General features: G+C 39.1%; 1 protein-coding gene and 1 long non-coding RNA gene across 3 annotated transcripts in view; one reads left to right on the forward strand and one right to left on the reverse strand.

Moving 5' to 3' along the window:
• Positions 1 to 4,098: 4,098 nt before the first annotated feature.
• mboat2b (membrane bound O-acyltransferase domain containing 2b) overlaps positions 4,099 to 18,556 on the reverse strand; it is a 17,914-nt gene continuing 3,456 nt past the window's right edge. Inside the window, exons 3-13 of the mRNA XM_037749925.1 lie at positions 17,494 to 17,571; positions 16,157 to 16,252; positions 15,959 to 16,014; positions 15,810 to 15,864; positions 14,679 to 14,856; positions 10,061 to 10,253; positions 9,056 to 9,159; positions 8,906 to 8,970; positions 7,649 to 7,781; positions 5,560 to 5,711; positions 4,099 to 5,365 (exon numbers count right to left, since the gene is read on the reverse strand). Coding sequence (XP_037605853.1) covers positions 5,194 to 5,365; positions 5,560 to 5,711; positions 7,649 to 7,781; positions 8,906 to 8,970; positions 9,056 to 9,159; positions 10,061 to 10,253; positions 14,679 to 14,856; positions 15,810 to 15,864; positions 15,959 to 16,014; positions 16,157 to 16,252; positions 17,494 to 17,571 — 1,282 coding nt within the window. The 3' untranslated portion in view covers positions 4,099 to 5,193. The remainder of the gene's footprint in view (positions 5,366 to 5,559; positions 5,712 to 7,648; positions 7,782 to 8,905; positions 8,971 to 9,055; positions 9,160 to 10,060; positions 10,254 to 14,678; positions 14,857 to 15,809; positions 15,865 to 15,958; positions 16,015 to 16,156; positions 16,253 to 17,493; positions 17,572 to 18,556) is intronic.
• LOC119476563 overlaps positions 5,248 to 18,556 on the forward strand; it is a 13,951-nt gene continuing 642 nt past the window's right edge. The window contains exons 1-3 of one of the 2 annotated variants that reach the window (XR_005204036.1): positions 5,248 to 5,385; positions 8,472 to 8,546; positions 9,981 to 10,128. This is a non-coding gene — a long non-coding RNA (uncharacterized LOC119476563). Of the gene's footprint in view, positions 5,386 to 8,471; positions 8,547 to 9,980; positions 10,129 to 18,556 lie in introns of those variants that run through there. The other variant, XR_005204037.1, reaches the window with a different exon arrangement.

Here is an 18,556-nt window from a genome sequence, read left to right on the forward strand (position 1 = left end):
CTTTAAATTCACTTATTTATTTTTGCATTTAGTTTCTATTTTATATATATATATTCCATCATTGCAGATTAACCTGAACCACCTGGCCCAAAAAAAATGATCTTGTGTTGAATAATATATATATATATATATATACGTATGTATATCTGTGTGTGTATTAACGTATATATAGGCTACGGGTGTATATATGTGTGTGTATTTACGTATATATACGTGTGTATATACGTATATATATATATACGTGTGTATTTACATATATATACGTGTGTATACGTGTGTATATACGTGTATATATATGTATATATACACGTATATATATGCTATATATATGCATATGTATATATATGTGTATGTAGTATATATGCATATGTATATATATATGTATATGTGTATTAATTTTCCTTTTGCATTTTACCCTTATTTATTTCCCTATTATTTTCTTTATATTCTTTGGATTAGGATGTTTTCACATTTGACTTGTTCTTCACTAAATACAATATTATGTTTGGTACATTTAAATTATTTAATTTATATTCATTTATCAAATTATATATTTAATGAATAACTCACAATCATAATAATTATTTTCAGGAAAAGCCATACTTTTATTTGTCGCCTCTCTAAAAGCTCTGTGGATGTATTTTTTTTTCATATTCATCTACATAAATATGTTACATAAGACGTTTCATTTATACAAATACAAGATGTCAATCATTTTTTTTCTGTCAATCAGCTAATCAGTCTACTAATCTATTCAGCTGCAAAATGTCAGGGTTTTACCTGTTTCCCACTTCCAATGTTTCCCATGTGGGAGATAATATGTCATTCCTTAATAGTGCCCCAAAAACAGGCACAAAAAATAAAATAAGTAAAAATGATTTTGATTTAATTCAGTTTTGTATGTTGTTTTTTAATCATTTGTCCTGTTCCTGTTGGTTTTAATGATGTGGCTTTGTGTCATACCTGAATGCTCGTTATTTGAGTGGAGCTGACGGCTCAGCAGAGAAAAGTGACTTTTAATTTCTTTAACCACAAATTCTGGAAACCACGTCAGCTTATCATCTGAGGTATAAATATAATTACTCATTAACAGTGTAGCGGAGAGGCAGCCTGGTTCAGTGTCAGTTTATTAGGGTTTAAAGTGCAGAGTTATCTCATCTTCCTGTTACTAATCACCTTCTGACAGGTAGCACACAGGTAGTCTATGTTATGTTATTGATACTCAGCTGACTGTACAAACATCAACAACCACAGATGAACACACTTAATGTCAAGTGTCAAAAAAATCCAAGGTTTAATCACATAATTTACAAAAAACAAACAAACATGTTCATATCAAACCCACAGATAGGTGGCTGGTTCGCTGTGAGAACATTAATTTTTGTGAATCATCTCAAACAATCGCCGTATAGCCTCGATATTCATCAGCAATGTCACGTCCTCATCCAGGTATTGTGACGCTATAAATTTAAAAAATGTGGAGACAGGAAAACATACAGGAACATTAAGAAATGTGCTTTCCTGATTTTGCGAAGGGGACACGACAAAACATAAAGCAGTTAAAGTAATACTGAATACAAATGTCCATTTTTTTCTCTCGCCAACTTAACCCTGATGAAAAACACCAAGAGGTCATCGAGAGAAGATGGAGGGCTTGTAGAGTTAGGAACGTACACTGGGCTATATAACCACGCAGTGTTAGTAATAACATGGCATGATGCGTTATTTAAAAAAACATATTAATGGAGTTATTTTTCACTTATGAAAACAAAACCTCCAGCTAGTCTGAAACTTTAGCTAAATAAAACTGTTTAGGTGCAGAACTTAACCGTGAGCCAAACCAACTGGTTCTTCACTGTCCTGTTAGCTAACCTGTATCAACTGCTTTTAGCTAAACTGAGTTAGCTAACTGGAACTAACTGGTTTAACTTCTGAGTTGTTAGCTAACTCAAAACACAGTTTATTAGTTTCCACACTAAACCGTTAGCTAATTCGAAGCAAACAGTTTTAGCTCAACTGAATCATTAGCTGAGCTGTTTCTGTTCTTAGCTAAACTGCAGTAGCTAACGGTTAACGGCAACTAACTGGTTTAGCTTCTGAGTTGTTACCGATAACAGACTTTTATAGTTTCCACACTGAACCGTTAGCTAAACCGAAACAAATAGTTTCAGCTAAACTGAATCATTAGCTAACTGGAACTAACTGGTTTAGCTTCTGAGTTGTTACCAAAAACAGACTTTTTTAGCTTCCACACTAAACCGTTAGCTAACCCGAAGCAAACAGTTTTAGCTCAACTGTATCATTAGCTAAGCTGTTTCTGTTTTTAGCTAAACCGCAGTAGCTAACGGTAACTAACTGGTTTAGCTTCTGAGTTAGCTAACTCAAAACACACCGTTTTTTAGTTTCCACACTGAACCGTTAGCTAACTCGAAGCAAACAGTTTTAGCTCAACTGAATCATTAGCTAACCTGAACCAAACTGTTAAAGCTAATCAAATTAACCATTTGCTAACCCAAACCAATTGGTTTAGCATGTTTAATGAAACGTCAGCTAATCTGACGCACACTCCTCTACCTGCTAAACTGACCATTAGCCTAACCAAACTGTTTTGATGTGACTGTTTTAGCTTTCTCACTGAGCTGTTTAGCTAAACTAAACCAAACTGTTGACACCGTGGATGTATAATAAGAACTGGATAGGCTACGGTGCCGCCGCTCAGCCTTGCTTGACGTCTGTAAAACTGTTGACAGGACACCTCAAATTACAAACAAGATAAATTATGAATCTTTCTATCATGAATGTTTGATATATGGAGGTTTTACATTTGTAAAACTTTCATCGAGCCGAGAAAAGTGATTTAAAAATAGGGAATGGGAATCGCTGAGCATTCTTAAGGTGCGCCGCCATTTTTGGAGGGTAGCTTACGTAGCCAGGGAAGACTGTCATCTGTCAATCGTTCATCATCAGAAATGTATTAAGTACGTGAGAAAGACAAATAGTTATATAAAGAGACAGAGGCAAAGGGGCAATATATTACAAAATGTAAGTTAGTGTATGATATTGATCCTTATGAATTACGAGGACCTTGACAGTTTGCCAGCCATTACGGTCACTGATGTGTTTTGGCGTTAGTGAACACCTACAATTCAATATATGTAAATCTTTAGAGGCCAAATTACAATTTACAAACGGGTAGGCTATATGATATTAAGATCTACAAGCCATATGCCAAGTACACAATCATCCAGACAAAGATAAGCTAGCTAATGTTATGCTAACGGAATACAACAAAGCGTCGGCTAATCGAGCATATTGAATCTACCGGTATCTTGCAGAATGAAACCCATAACGTTAGCCTACCTATGACTGTATACTATATATACTATAATTTCACTCTGCAGTGTTTTGTGTTATCTTTTGACACTTGCAGTAAACAGTCAGGGGATGGCACTCTTACCCATTATCCTCCAAAAATGGCCAACTTCGTAATGTCACATTCCCATTCCCTATCTGTGTCATCACAATGTAAGGTCTATGGGTCAGCGGGAGAAACACTACTGAACATATTCAGTGGGCTGCATAACCCCGGAAGTAAACCAGAAGATATAAACTTTTTTTGCGTACATGCGCCAGGCGAGCAATTCTCATTGTACTGAATAGGCGTCCTCTTGGGGATCCTGCATCCAGTTCTTTTTATACATCCATGGTTTAGCCTCTGAAGCATTAGCTGTACAAACAAAACTCACACTTAGCTAACTCAGACTTAACGGTTTGAATTTCCTCACTGAACCATTAGCTAACCTGAAGCAAACAGTTTTAGCTTCTACACAGAGTTGTTAGCCTCAACCAAATGCTTTAGCTTCAAAACTAAACCATTAGCTGAACCTACTAAACCCTACACTGAGCCTTTAGTTAACCTTAAATCAGTGTTAGCGTTGGCTACACCAAACCAGATTATTTTAGCTGCTGAATTGAACCGTTAGCTAACCTGAACCGAACTGTTTTATAACTTCTAAACTAAACATTAGCCGAACCAAACTAGCTAACCCCTTCGATGAACCAACAGGTGAAAATGTTGGGTTCACTTCCTGCTGTTATGTGATATTTATATTTAAGAGGAACCTAATCTTTATTTCAGTTCACATCATGAGAATTTTAATTTCAGAGTTTAGAGCTCATTTCCTAAAATTTAGAGAGGCGTTTTTATCTTCTTCAAGCTGCATCTCCACACATCTTACATCAAAACACAAGTCAGTTTGGAATTACATACATAAATAACAACTTGACAAAAACTTGACATCTACAAATGTAAACACGACGCCCTCCTCGCCCCTCACATACCAACAAAGAGTAAATAATTATCCTGCATGGTAGCACTTTTCTTTTTCTTGTAAAAAACAAAATAAAACAACTAAGGCGACTGAGTGGAATAATCATTGGCACTTTCTCCAAACTATGTTTCTATGAATACTGTGATGTTGTGGTTTAATAGATTATAACACGATGACAGTCTGGGAGGAATGTGGAGGAGAAAAGATCAGTTTTAACCTTCTTTGTTCATTCATTTACTTGTTTAATGCACTAACTCACTGGCCTGCTCATTCATTCACTTATTTAGTCATCCACGTGCTCATTCCGTTTTTTCATATACTGGACTTTTCTTTGACGTGCTTGCATTCACTCATGTCCTCGTTTAATCATCCGTTCAGTCATTTTCCTATTCATCCTTTCATTTATACCTCCCTTTACTCAATCATTTCTGCAGATGGACAGTCAGCACGTTTCTGACCGGAGAAAGAAATTGAGTCAGTTATATATACATGTATATATATAACTGACTCAATGACTCAATTTCTTCCATCGTTGCAGATTAACCTGAACCACCTGTCCCCAAAAAAATGATCTTGTGTTGGTTATCGGAGTTTGAGTCCAAATACTATCCTGGCAGTCGTACTTCCTGGTAACGTCATAGTTTTGTGGAACACTTCATCACGTAGCCGACAACACTGGCCTTCAAAAACTCATGGCCCGCTTTCGTACGCGTCCCGTGAATCCAAATAATACAGTATTTTAACTTGCTGTCATTGTACCCGAGACAGGAGGAAGGTCCGTTTGGTATGGTTCGACTCCTCGTCTTTCTATACAAGTTTATGGAAATAAAATGTTGTACACGATTGTTCTTCGTCCTCTGTCTCATGTGGTTTTTTCCTTCTGGCTGCAGTTGCTATCTGTGGCCTCCCGGTGGTGCTGGACCGGCTCCTGGAGAAGGTTCTTCTGCTGGTTTTTGAGGCGGAGATGTCTCGGTTTGACCGGCAGCGCCACGGCCAGGAGAACGCAGCCGATATGGAGTCCGCAGTACCAGGACCTGCAGGGAGGAAGAAACAGGTGAAGACAAAAGTTCCGCAATGCGGGTTTAAACCTGACTGAGACAAAGTTGAACCTGAGTTAAACCTGACTGAGACAAAGTTGAACCTGAATTAAACCTGACTGAGACAAAGTTGAACCTGAATTAAACCTGACTGAGACAAAGATAAACCTGAGTTAAACCCGACTACTGACCTGTAGAACTTGATGGACGGACCCACGGACAGCAGGACAAAAGGCACCACTGTGTAGCAGATGGCGATCTGAGTGGCCGCCCACGTGATGACATCATAGACCAATCTGTGGGTGGGCGATTGAAGGAAGTGTGGACGAACGTTGTGTCGGACCTGAGAGAAATTAAACAGAAGTTAGTTAGTGGCTCATCATCAGTTAACAGCTGGTTAGCAGCATTATAAGCTAACAGCTAACGTTTAGTTAGCAGCATTATATGCTAACAGCTAACAGTTAGTTAGCAGCATTATAAGCTAACAGTTAGTTAGCAGCATTATAAGCTATCAGTTAGTTAGCAGCATTATAAGCTAACAGCTAACATTTAGTTAGCAGCATTATAAGCTAACAGTTAGTTAGCAGCATTATAAGCTAACAGCTAACATTTAGTTAGCAGCATTATAAGCTAACAGCTAACAGCTAGTTAGCAGCATTATAAGCTAACAGCTAACATTTAGTTAGCAGCATTATAAGCTAACAGCTAACGTTTAGTTAGCAGCATTATAAGCTAACAGCTAACATTTAGTTAGCAGCATTATAAGCTAACAGCTAACATTTAGTTAGCAGCATTATAAGCTAACAGCTAACAGTTAGTTAGCAGCATTATAAGCTAACAGATAACAGGTAGTTAGCAGCATTATAAGCTAACAGCTAACAGCTGGTTAGCAGCATTATAAGCTAACAGCTAACAGCTAGTTAGCAGCATTATAAGCTAACAGCTAACATTTAGTTAGCAGCATTATAAGCTAACAGCTATCAGTTAGTTAGTAGCATTATAAGCTAACAGATAACATTTAGTTAGCAGCATTATAAGCTAACAGCTAACGTTTAGTTAGCAGCATTATATGCTAACAGCTAACAGTTAGTTAGCAGCATTATAAGCTAACAGATAACAGGTAATTAGCAGCATTATAAGCTAACAGCTAACAGCTAGTTAGCAGCATTATAAGCTAACAGCTAACATTTAGTTAGCAGCATTATAAGCTAACAGCTATCAGTTAGTTAGTAGCATTATAAGCTAACAGATAACAGTTAGTTAGCAGCATTATAAGCTAACAGCTATCAGTTAGTTAGTAGCATTATAAGCTAACAGATAACAGTTAGTTAGCAGCATTATAAGCTAACAGATAACATTTAGTTAGCAGCATTATAAGCTAACAGCTATCAGTTAGTTAGTAGCATTATAAGCTAACAGATAACAGTTAGTTAGCAGCATTATAAGCTAACAGCTAACAGCTAATTAGCAGCATGCAAATAGTGATACAAGCACCAAATTTGGCATGATGATTCCCGAGGGGACGCTTAGCAAATATGAACGATTGGCCACTTGAAAATCCAAGATGGTGGCCATTTTTCATGATGGCCGCCAAATTGACCTGCCGATAATGATTTATCTCATAGAAATTCATCTACTTGGTCGAGTAGGGGATCGGTCGAGTTGGTTGAGTAGCAGGAATATGACAAGGTCCATATCCAACACCAGGTGCTAGAACTGGAACCGTGGACTCTCACGCCGCAAAAACCACAAAGCAAAGACTCAGCGGACGGCCAGAAAGTAAGAAACGTATTGGAGGATGTTAAAGCTGTAAAAATTAGATCAAGCATACCAGAAAACATATAACTCTACATCACACATTCAAATTGACCAAATACATGTATTTCCTTAAGAAAAACATTCTCCGCGAGTAAATTTGACAACCATCTTGAAAAATGGCCGCCATATTGCAGTTAAAAATTGTTAAAACTATCAAAATTAGATCCAGCATGCCAGAAAACCTATAATTTGACACCAAGATCACTCAAATCGATCAAGTAGATGAATTTCTGTGAGATAAATCATGGCCGCTATCTTGGATTTTCAAGTAGCCAATCATTTATATTTGCTTAGTGACCCCTCGGCAGTCATCATGCCAAATTTGGTGCTTGTATCACTATTTTCACGATTTGATGAAAAAATGGATGTTATCCGCTCCACTAAACAGCTAACAGTTAGTTACAGCATTATAAGATAACAGCTAGTTAGCTGGATCATAAACAGTTAGCGGGGATAGCTCACCGCTCTAGCAGCCAGCGTAATGACGATGCCGGTGAGGAAGGTGAGGTAGTAGCCTGGATAAGCTCCGTGCCACATAGCTGACAGGATGAAGGTGGCTGCTGTTGGGTGGTAGGGACATCGCTCATAACACACCCTGTCAACCAGAGGTCAGAGGTCAGAGGTCAGACAGAATAATGTGTCACATGCACTTTATTTCAGCAGGTTTTTTCCGGCCCTTACAGCTGACAATGTGCAGTTTGTGATGCTTCATTGTTGTTTAAAGGGACTGTTTGTAAGAATCAGAAATGCTTGTTAACAGCGACACCTGTGGCCGTTAAGACAACGAAAGTCAGCGTCGGGCTCGCGCTTGCTCGCTCTAAATAGACATGAACGAGCATCGCTCAAAACAGTGAGGCGACACACGTCAGCTAAAAGCACAATATCACTCTATATTTCAGCTGCTTGGCAGTAATGTTAGCTGACCAGACGAAGGTCTCTCCATGAACACGATTTAAATCTGATCCTAATTTTGGAGGAGCTGCAGCATTTATTTCTGCACAAACGTCCACTGTACATTCACTAGATATTCTCAGAGCTACTAACTCTTCTGCAGTGTGTAGTGTGCGCGCATGCACGTGAGAGTGGAGCGAGCTGAGTCAAGCCACACGCGAGCGCATATGCGAGCGCGCATGGGACACCAACCCGGGTGATTTATACGTGTAAGAAGTTACAAACAGTCCCTTTAACTTGTATCGTGAGTGTGTCTGCAGTTGCACATAATAATGTGTGTTGTAATAGCCTAGTATGTGCAGACTGTACAGTAGATGTGTCTGTCCTGTTACAGATCCAGCAGCAGATGGCAGCAGTCTACAGAGTACCAACCAACCACGACACCTTCACAGGAAGTCAATCAAATATGGTACGTTAATTTTGGAGACTTCTGTCTGTGTGAGTGAGTGATAGAACTGATTCTTATTTGATGCTAGATGTGTTTGAATCAAAACTCTTCTGATACAGTTTGGTCTCAGCATGCACGTCTCCATGCAACTGAAATTAAAGCTAGCTGCCGCTTAATGTTCGAATGCGTGTTGAGATAAAACTATAAGAGTTAAACCCATTAAACTCAGCATATAATACTGTAAAAGCAAAACACAAAAGGAGGCTTTTAAAGGGAAATTTAAAAGGAAAATCAAGAGTTTAAGAGGTTATTATTTCCCAGATTTATACTGCCGCTGTAGATAAATAACATTAAAAAACACATAATAAATGTGTTCAGACCTTTTGAGCCAGTGTGCGGTCTGAATGTTCCAGTTGTCGAGGAAAACTTTGAAGCTGGTGGCTAACTGAAACAAAACAGAGAAAATCTGAGTTAATAAAACCAATATTTTATACGATGACATCCAGGTCACGTTTCATAAACGTCCTGACCTCGATGTTGAGGATCCTCAGGTTGGAGATGAGGTCCCAGCGAGGAGAGCCATCGCTGTCGTAGCCATTGAAGCCGAAGCCGGCGGCGTTGTTGATGGCATCAGCTGAGGTTAAAAAGAGAGTAGAGGAAGAAGATGTGTTAGACAGGTGGGACAGGTGCTCTCGACCCACTGCCTGAGGTTTATGGACATTTCAGCCAATGAGAGACAGTCTGGTCTAGTCTGGACAGCAAAAAACTCACAGATACATAAACACTGTTTTATATCCATGTTGTAACTTCTGTCCCATATCTGCGGTGGCGTTTCTATCCATCCGTAAAGAGATGCGTTTCCTTGCGTTTTTACAGATTTAAGAACACAAAACTGTGTGGAAACGAGGTGTTAAATTTAATTTCCACCCGTTTTCCAACTGCAGTCTTGTTGCTGTGCCCTTGTTGGCATATAATGTTTAAAAGGAGGAATGCATCTCTACTCCAGCCTCACAAACTGTCAGCGAGTTGGTTTGTGTTCAACACACAGAGCTGACTCAATAAAAACAACAAAAAAACTTAAACTTAATAACTTGACTTAAACTTTAAAAAATGTTTAAAAAACTTAAAAAGAAAACTTAAACTTAAGAAAAACTTTAAAAAATGTAGAAATAAAAACTTAAACTTAAAAAATTTAACTTAAAAACAATTAAATAACTTACAAAATATATAAAAAACTTAAACTTAAAAACTTAAACAAACTTAAAAAACCTGATCTCAAAAAACTTAAACTTAAATACTTAAACTTAAAAAAATGAATGAACTTATCTTAAAAACTTTAAAAAGCTTAAAACAGGGTTTTTTTTAAAACTTAAACTTAAAAACACTTAAACATAATCATATTTTGAATAATAGTGGAATATTAATGTGAATGTAAATGTGCTGCTGTACAAACAGAGTAAAGACTGAAAGATCAAGAAGAGAGACCAAGAGAGAGCATAAAGAAAGAAAAGAGCGGAGATGTGTCAGACACCTACCGAGCGTCCAGACGAAGTAGTACTTGGGTCTGGTGGTCAGCATGGACAGGTACAGGTAGACCACCTGGGCGTAGAACGGCGTGTTGGCGATGAAGTCGTCGTCGATGTTTCGTTCCACGGGGAAGACTTTACACACCGACAGAAACACCAGGAGGCAGAAGAAGGACGTGGCCACTTTACGGACGACCTCCGTCTGAGGAGACACACATTTACATTTATTCTAGTTTGTGTTCTCTCCATGGAAGTGAAAGCAGACTCTGTTTCTGCTCCTGAAAGCATCTTGTTGTATCACAAACAGAGAGACATTTTGTCAGCATCACTGCTCTAAATTATGAATAGACCAGCTCTGGTTTCACAACAAGAGAGAGGGCTTTTAAAATGCTCTGAGAACGAGGGTTATCACAGTAACCTGCTCACAGCTTGGGTTCAAACATGCTCTTCAAACACTGCTGACAGGACTAAAGCTACAAACGTCTACAATCAACATTTCAGAGACATAATCTGGACTTTTTCTGAGACAACCAACAAAATCACTGAGTCAGAGTTGAGTTCAGAACATGGACACTTCTTGATAAAATATGATAAAATATACTTTTAAAATAGGGGAAATGAGTCTGTAATATAAAAATATTGTAGCACATAAAGAGTTAAATTAAAAGCATTAATGCTCATTACTGATCTAATATCCAGCTGTGATATTAAAGTCAGTGAATGGAGACAGCTGCGTGTGAGTTGTTTCTTTAAACTACGTCATCTCAGTCACTCCCGGCGCACTTTCTCTGAGCGTTTACTGTTGCTGCTGATGGGTTTACATTGTAGTTAATGGAACGCCTGGTGCGTCTCATACCGGCGCTAAAGGGCGCCTTGTGCGGCAGTACCAAATTTCCCTCTCTACCTGTCCACTCCCATATACTCTCAGTAATACTGGAAAGCCTAAATATGTCTCTTTTTTTGTCACATAATGTTGAGGAGGAATGAAAAATATGGAACGATAAATCAGAAGCATGCACGTGACGGCGGCGGTCAGTAGCTCCCATGAATTTCGCTCCAGCACGTATGGCAGAATACACTCATTAACGTGGGAAAAGGAAGCGTGGGGATTGAGCAGAGGACTTTGAGATGATCACCACTGACGCCGTTTTCCTGACCAGCCAGCAGCGGGAGGAGAGCCAGGACGGGAGCTGACGTAACTCAGCTAGGACCTAAGGCTCCTCCACTACCCGGCCTGCTCCTGGCTGAGGCAAATAAGATGGATGAAATAAGACTTCAGCCCAGCAACGCCCACGTCTTTACAGAGACCTGGCTCCATCGTGGCGGCCCGGATCAAGCTGCACTAGACAGGAGAGCAGGACTCCGGTGGGACAAGAGGAAGCCGACTGTGTATTCATCAACAATGTTTGTTGCTCAAACAGTCAAAGTTGATGGACAAGTTTCCCTCATGTCGGCCGTATTTAAGATGCATAATGGTGTTTACCGTGTTCACGAGAAGAGTCCGTATGAACGCCCCCCTCTTGTCGTATTCACAACCTCGTTAAGTGATAAGTTTCTGAAAGTTCAGGTTAGTTCGGGTTAGGTTTAGGTTAAAATGTAGCAATCTTATTGATTGCTATGAGGTGCACAGGCGAACGGGGGACCATGTGAATACAATTCTTTAAAATGCCATAATAAAAAAACTAAAATGTTGTTAAAAATACTAGAATTCATTGGGTCCACCAGCTGAGGAAGAGAAGAGATAGGTTTAAAAGGCTGTAAGGTTCCCCTGAAATATATCCTACTAAAACCCTTAGATTTAAAAGAAAATGTTAAAATAGCAGCTCAAGTAAATAGATTAAATAATTAAATAAATAAATAAATAAATAAATAAATAAATAAATACAATTTTTTTTCTTAAAATTTAAAGGTCATAATAGACTATATATAAAACATAACAAACAATACACGTGGTAGGTTAGTATTAAAATATAAGTGCTATTAAAAAGATTTAATGTTAGGGTAAGGCCATGAAAGTTAATTTTTTGGTGCATTATAAGTTAATATATTGTAATTTTAGTCGTATATAGCTTTTCTTTGTAATTTTATAAAATGTCTGAAGAACTGACTAGTCTTTCTCCTCCGTCATTATGCCTTTACATTTACTGCATTATGTTACCCGCTTGCTAGCTCGCTAGATTGTTAGCCTCTGTGGCTTCTAGACGCCGACAGTAACGTTTATATTGCCGTTGCTTAGCAACAGTGTTCTCACCACTTCTTGAACGCTGAGCTCACCAGTTTCATTTGAAGGCACCAGATCTGCCCAGAGAACTCACCAGTGTTCCTGTTGCTGCTGTTTACATTCCTCCAGCTGCAGATTCAGAAAATGCACTGGAGGAATGCACTCTTGTTTTTGTTTTGTTTCGTTTTGTCCTGTTTCTCTGGACGAGGCTGCAGCTGTCATTTGGTTGTGCAAGTCTGTGTTGCAGAATGTGATTCCTTTGATCTATTTCTTCTCTAATAGACCTGCTAGATAAACTTGGACACACTTGCTGAGCGAACGGTTTACTAGCAAGCTGCTGACGTTTAATTTAACATTTGGGTTAACCAATTTAACGTTAAAACCGACTAAGGTGACTACATTATTTACGAGCTGTAAATAATGGGGCAAACGTTAACGCCACCATCGTCTTCGGAGCTGTTGGACGAAGAACTTGCACAGATTGAGGAAAGCTGGCAAGAAAAATACAAAGCTCTGGAGGAGACTGCCAAGGCTTTCCATTTAGACCTCCAGGAGGCTGAGAAGAACTGGGAGAGGAAATTGCAACAGCTGGAGAAGGCGCAGAAGGAACTGGAGGAAAATCTCCAGAGGAAAGTGATCCAGTTTGAGGAGAAGATCCACCAACGGGACACAGAAATCCTTGGTCTCAGCGAGGAGAAGGAGAGTTTCTCTCAGAAACTCACGGAGACCAGAATCCAGCTTCAACAGAGCGAGGAAGATGAACTTCGACAGAGCGAGGAAGCCTGGCAGGCCAAAAATAAGGCTTTGGAGTGTACAAAGACACTGGCTGTAAAAGACAAGGTCTTGGAGTCGCTTCTAGCTCAACACCAGAGGAAACTCCAACGGAGCGAGGAAGCCTGGCAGGCCAAATATGAGGTTCTGAAGGACAAGCTCACAAAGGAGCTGAGAGAAAAAGAACAGAGCTTGGAGACAGTCAGACAGATGGAGGAGGAGAAGACGCTGATGGAAGATATCTGTCTGAAACTGAAGAAGACGAGAGGAGTCTTCTCTCACATGAGGGCGGAGGATCGAGAGACAATGCTACAGAAGCTGAAAAGCGAAATACGTAAGAAGAAGACGAAAGAAGAGGTGACAGAGAAGAAGAAGAAGAAGGCGAGGAGGACTGGGAGTTTTTTGGGCTCGATGCACCAAATAGCTTCAGTATTTTTGGTGGTAATTTAGAGTATTAACAAAAACTTCAATCACCCTCTACGTCTCCACCCCCGCCTCCCTCCTCCACAACCTCACCTTCCTCTCTCAACAATAACCTGGGGCCCAGGTTTCTCCCACAATATATATATATTATATAAAAGCTTTACTAAAAATCAAATAAACAGTAAATAAACTTAATAAAATGTCTTGTCTGCCTCTCTGAATAAATGCATATCGTATAAATACAACTGCATGACATTATGGTGGCTATAAAGTAGTACTGGTATCCGTGTAAGTTGTGATGTAAACAACACGGAAGCTGATCAATAAAACGATCAATGATACGTAATATATATGTTATGTATATATATATATGTTCCAAATGATACTTTAGGCGCAGGTTAATACAACAGCCGGTTCTGTAATAAACAAAAACAAACAAAACAAACGAAAAAACTTAAACTTAAAAACTTGACTTAAACTTTAAAAAATGTTTAAAAAACTTAAAAAGAAAACTTAAACTTAAGAAAACTTTAAAAAAATTTAGAAATAAAAACGTAAACTTAAAAAATTAAACTTAAAAACACTTAAATAACTTACAAAATATATAAAAAACTTAAACTTAAAAACCTGAACTTAAAAAAACTTAAATAGCTTATTTTAAAAACGTCTTAAAAGAACTAAAAAAAGAAAACTTTAAAAATTGAAAAACTTAAAAAACTTAAAAATGTAGAAACTAAAAATGAAAACATCTTAAAAATTTTAAATTGTTTAAAAAATTTTTTTTTAAAAATTAAAAACTTAAACTTAAAAAATTTTAAAAATTAACTTAAACTTAAAAAAAAATTAAATCTTGATATTTTGCAGTAAAAACGGGCTCATGATTATTTTTATTATTAGCATTATTTACCGGTAATTATTTAGCTGTCATTTCATTATAATTAACGGACAGCTGTAAACTACTCAAACATCTTTTCTTTCTGAATGTGAATCACTGAATGTTGAATACATGAAGCTCACAGTACACAGGTGGACCAGCAGAGAGACAAACATCTGGAGCATGGGTTTATCCAGATGTCAAAATGTCGTAATATCAGTTAATAATATCAAACTAAATTACTGATATTAGTCGGTATGTTTATAGAAGTCATCAAATGAAAAGTGATAATGGCTCGGCGTTGTGGTTCTGACAGTGTTTGTGGTCGTGTGTCGTACGTTTGGTGAGGGCTCGCTCTGCCTCAGCTTGGACTTCCTGTCGGCCTCCTGGTCTCTATGGCGACGGGGGTCTCCCTCGATGAAGGCGATGTAGTCGTTGTAGGAGCAGGTGGGTCCGGCCAGGATCCCCATGAAGTTACAGTTGTAGCTGAAGTACTCCAGCAGACTGGGCATCCTCCTGAACAACACAGAACCAGTAGGTGGTTTCTACAACGGGAGGTGTGCTACCAGTATTCATAGTTTTCACGTGATGTCACGGACCACCTGGAGGGCAAAACAAAGCTGCCCTCCACTGTCCGCCGACGACAGCTCAGCTTTTACAACACTGTTAGCCAAATATATGAGATAGTTGTTGTTCAATTTCATGCACAAACCGAAGAGAAGACGAGAGGAGACGGTGCTGTGTTTATACAGCACCATCTCAGAAACAAAACCCAGAGCACAGGATTGTGGATTTGTGCAATTAAATTAGACCACCGTCCGTGATTTATTCATACTTGATGTTAGTAATACATTAAAGGTCCTATATCGTGCTCATTTTCAGGTTCATGCTTGTATTTTGTGTTTCTACTAGAACATGTTTACATGCTGTTATGTTCAAGAAAAATCTTTATTTTCCTCATACTGTCTGCTTGAATATACCTGTATTCACCCTCTGTCTGAAACGCTCCGTTTTATTGCATTTCAACGGAATTGCAACGGAATTGTGTTGCTAGGCAACAGTTTGGGTCAGTGTTTACTTCCTGTCAGATGATATCATTCACATACACTGCAACAGGAAATAAACTGGGACATATTTAGAATTTTTACGTTTAAAAGAGTGTGATGATCCATATATATTGTATATTTGTGACATCACAAATGGACAGAAATCCTAACGGCTTGTTTCAAACGCACAATTTCTGATTATTGGCTTTGTGTGTATTTCTCCGTATATTGAGCGTTTTGATACTTTCACAGTATTTATACAGCACTTAAACCTGCTTTATAATATAAAAGACATGAAAATCGTACTTTTTACAATATAGGACCTTTAAATTAAATGACTGAACTGTATAATATACTGCAGAGTAATATATTTGTATTCTATATGATGAAAGTATCGCTGTGGCTGGAAACAAACAAACAAACCTTATCGCCAAAATCTTCTGTCCTGGAGTCAGATGTTCCTCTTTTCTTGCCATTCCTGTACGAAGAAAAATACAAATATATGAATATAAATCGCCATAATAGAAAAAACTCTGCATGTCGCCACATTATAATTATTATTATTATCTCACCGTCGTGGATTTCAAACGCCAGGCTGGTAATCTTTTGTGTTATCACCATCATGGGGCTGCAGAGAGAACGACAGCAGGAGCAGATTTGACTAACTCTGTACAAAAAGGTGCTTCTTAAAGCCAGGTGTGAACATAAGTCAGATGTAGATACAGTATGGAGGAGGAGACAGGTGAGGAGGAGGTGTGAATGTGTCTCACCCTGTGAAGTCAGCAGAGTACATGCCGTAGTCGAAGACGTACACTCGAGTGATCTGACACAGACTCAGATAGCTGAGAGCCACCAGGAGGCAGTATCTGAAATAACACAGACAACATCATTCATTCATTCATAAAGACACTGATACATTAGTAGTATTATTATTATTAACCAGTGTGCTGTTAGCGCCCCATACAGGCTGCAGAGTTCTTACTGAAGTTCTCTGGTTTGATCCCTGAACTGGCCGCTTAATTACCACCACTGAAGTGCCCTTGAGCAAGGCCCTGAACCTGCAGCTGCTCCAGTAGAGCTGCAAATACCGCCGCTCGGTCAGTGCCCCTCGGCATCGGAGACCGACGCACGGTATACCCCTCTAGCGTTACTTTAGGACGGACCAGGGACGGCGTGTCAATATACGCTCGTTACATGCATAGTGTCCTTTCAAAATAAACTTCCGTTTTCACAGGAAGTTAGGTTTAGGCAACACAACCACTTAGTTAGGGTTAGGAAACGGTCGTGGTTGACGTTAACTTCACAAGTGACTCACGGGACTGACGGGACTGATGATACCGACGATTCACAAGACTAACGACTCACCTGACTCACAGGGCTGACGATACTAACGAGTCACTTGAAAGTCAGGTTGAAAGTGTTGTTTGTCTGACAGCAACGGGGACCTCGAATGTTTGAGGTTAGGATAGGTCGTCGGGCAGCGAGTCTCGCGAGAGTTTTCGCACGTGTTCGCAACTTGCGTGATTACCATCTAGACACGACCGACCTGAACCACTAACAGCATCCACTGGGACCAGGTCAAAGGTCATGGACTAGGGTTGAGTCAAGCCCCCGTGGAAGAGCGCCGAGCTTTGGAGGAAATTTAGTGGCCAAACAGCAGTACTACAACATCCGTGTCTGTCACCTGATGCCATCGGGCCTAAAAAGACTTTTTTTCCAGAGACTTAAACTGGGAAAGAGACGTCTGTAACTCGGCGGATTATTTATTCACACATAAAGAAGTTTGTGTGACTAAAATAAATGGTACAGATGTTTGGACTCTTGATGTCCTCAGTGCAGAGAGGACTCTGGTTATAAACAGCCTCCGTCTTCATCAGTATAAACGTGTGTCAGTCTGCTCTGACTCTAATGGATCTGCCTGCACTCAGAGGCTCCTCTTCATCTCTGGACTGATTAATGACTCCTCTTCTTCTTCTTCTTCTTCCTCGGGGAGTTTTAATGCATCCAGACCCACAGTCGACCCACCTGGTCCTCCAAACATCACACCGGGTTTCTGTTAAATATATGTGATCTGAATCAGTGACACCGAGGACGTTCTGAAGCTCACTTGTGCATGTGTTCGACTCCGGTCAGGATCATGATGCCGTAGGTGAGTCCGCTCTGAAGCAGGAAGTGAAGGGCGTACCTGGAACACACAGGAAGTTAAACATCACTGTTCAATCAAACACCAGCGGACCTCCTGACAGTAAAACAAACGCTGAGACGTCCAGCAGCAATAAGACATTAAATCACTTTAGAGTGGACGCTCGGTGTCGACTGGTTGGTCCCAACAACTACTTAAACTTAAACTACAACTTCCTGATTATACTGACATACTTTTACTTAAAGGAACATTCAATCAACGGTTCAATCAAGGATTTTTAATCTACTTTACTCTGTAATAGAGTATTTTTACAGAATAGTCATTTTAGTGCGGTATTAGTACTTTTATTGTAACAGAGTTTTTTTTACAGTGTGGTATTAGTACTTTTACTGTAACAGAGTTTGTATACAGTATAGTACTTTTACTGTAACTGAATATTTTCACAGTGTGGTATTAATACTTTTACTGTAACAGAGACAGTACATACACAGTACTGTACTGTACTTTGTTACTGTCATCTATAGTGGTTATTTGCATAAAAACACACAATTGATATAATTATGATTATTTAAATATCTGCTTCAATTAAAAAACATCTTGGCATCAATATCACTGTGAAAACATCTCCTTCAAACAACTGGATTTATTCATGTTTCTCACCAAAAGCTTAATTTTAAGAGATTACATTTGAACGTTGTAATTTACCTTCGACCAATGATCATTTTTACTGAGCAGAGTTTGAACGCCTCATAATAATAACTCAATGGCACCTCCGTTAACGTTACTAGCTCCGTTATTTAAGTAGGATTCTGCTGCCCACCGGCTGCTAACAGCTAACGTTACTTTTGTGGTTCACAGTGTCGCATTATCAGGGAAAAACATGATGCGAGATGCCGAGGAATCGGACAACTAGGAACCGGTTCTCTATTCCCATCTCAAGCAACGATTTTATCCGCCACTGACAACAATTTACCCGCAATTGGCCGACGGCGGGTGCTAATTTCAGACCCTTAAAGCTAGTATAAAA

The sequence above is a fragment of the Sebastes umbrosus genome, chromosome 18, assembly GCF_015220745.1.
Source record: "Sebastes umbrosus isolate fSebUmb1 chromosome 18, fSebUmb1.pri, whole genome shotgun sequence".
NCBI lineage: Eukaryota > Metazoa > Chordata > Actinopteri > Perciformes > Sebastidae > Sebastes > Sebastes umbrosus.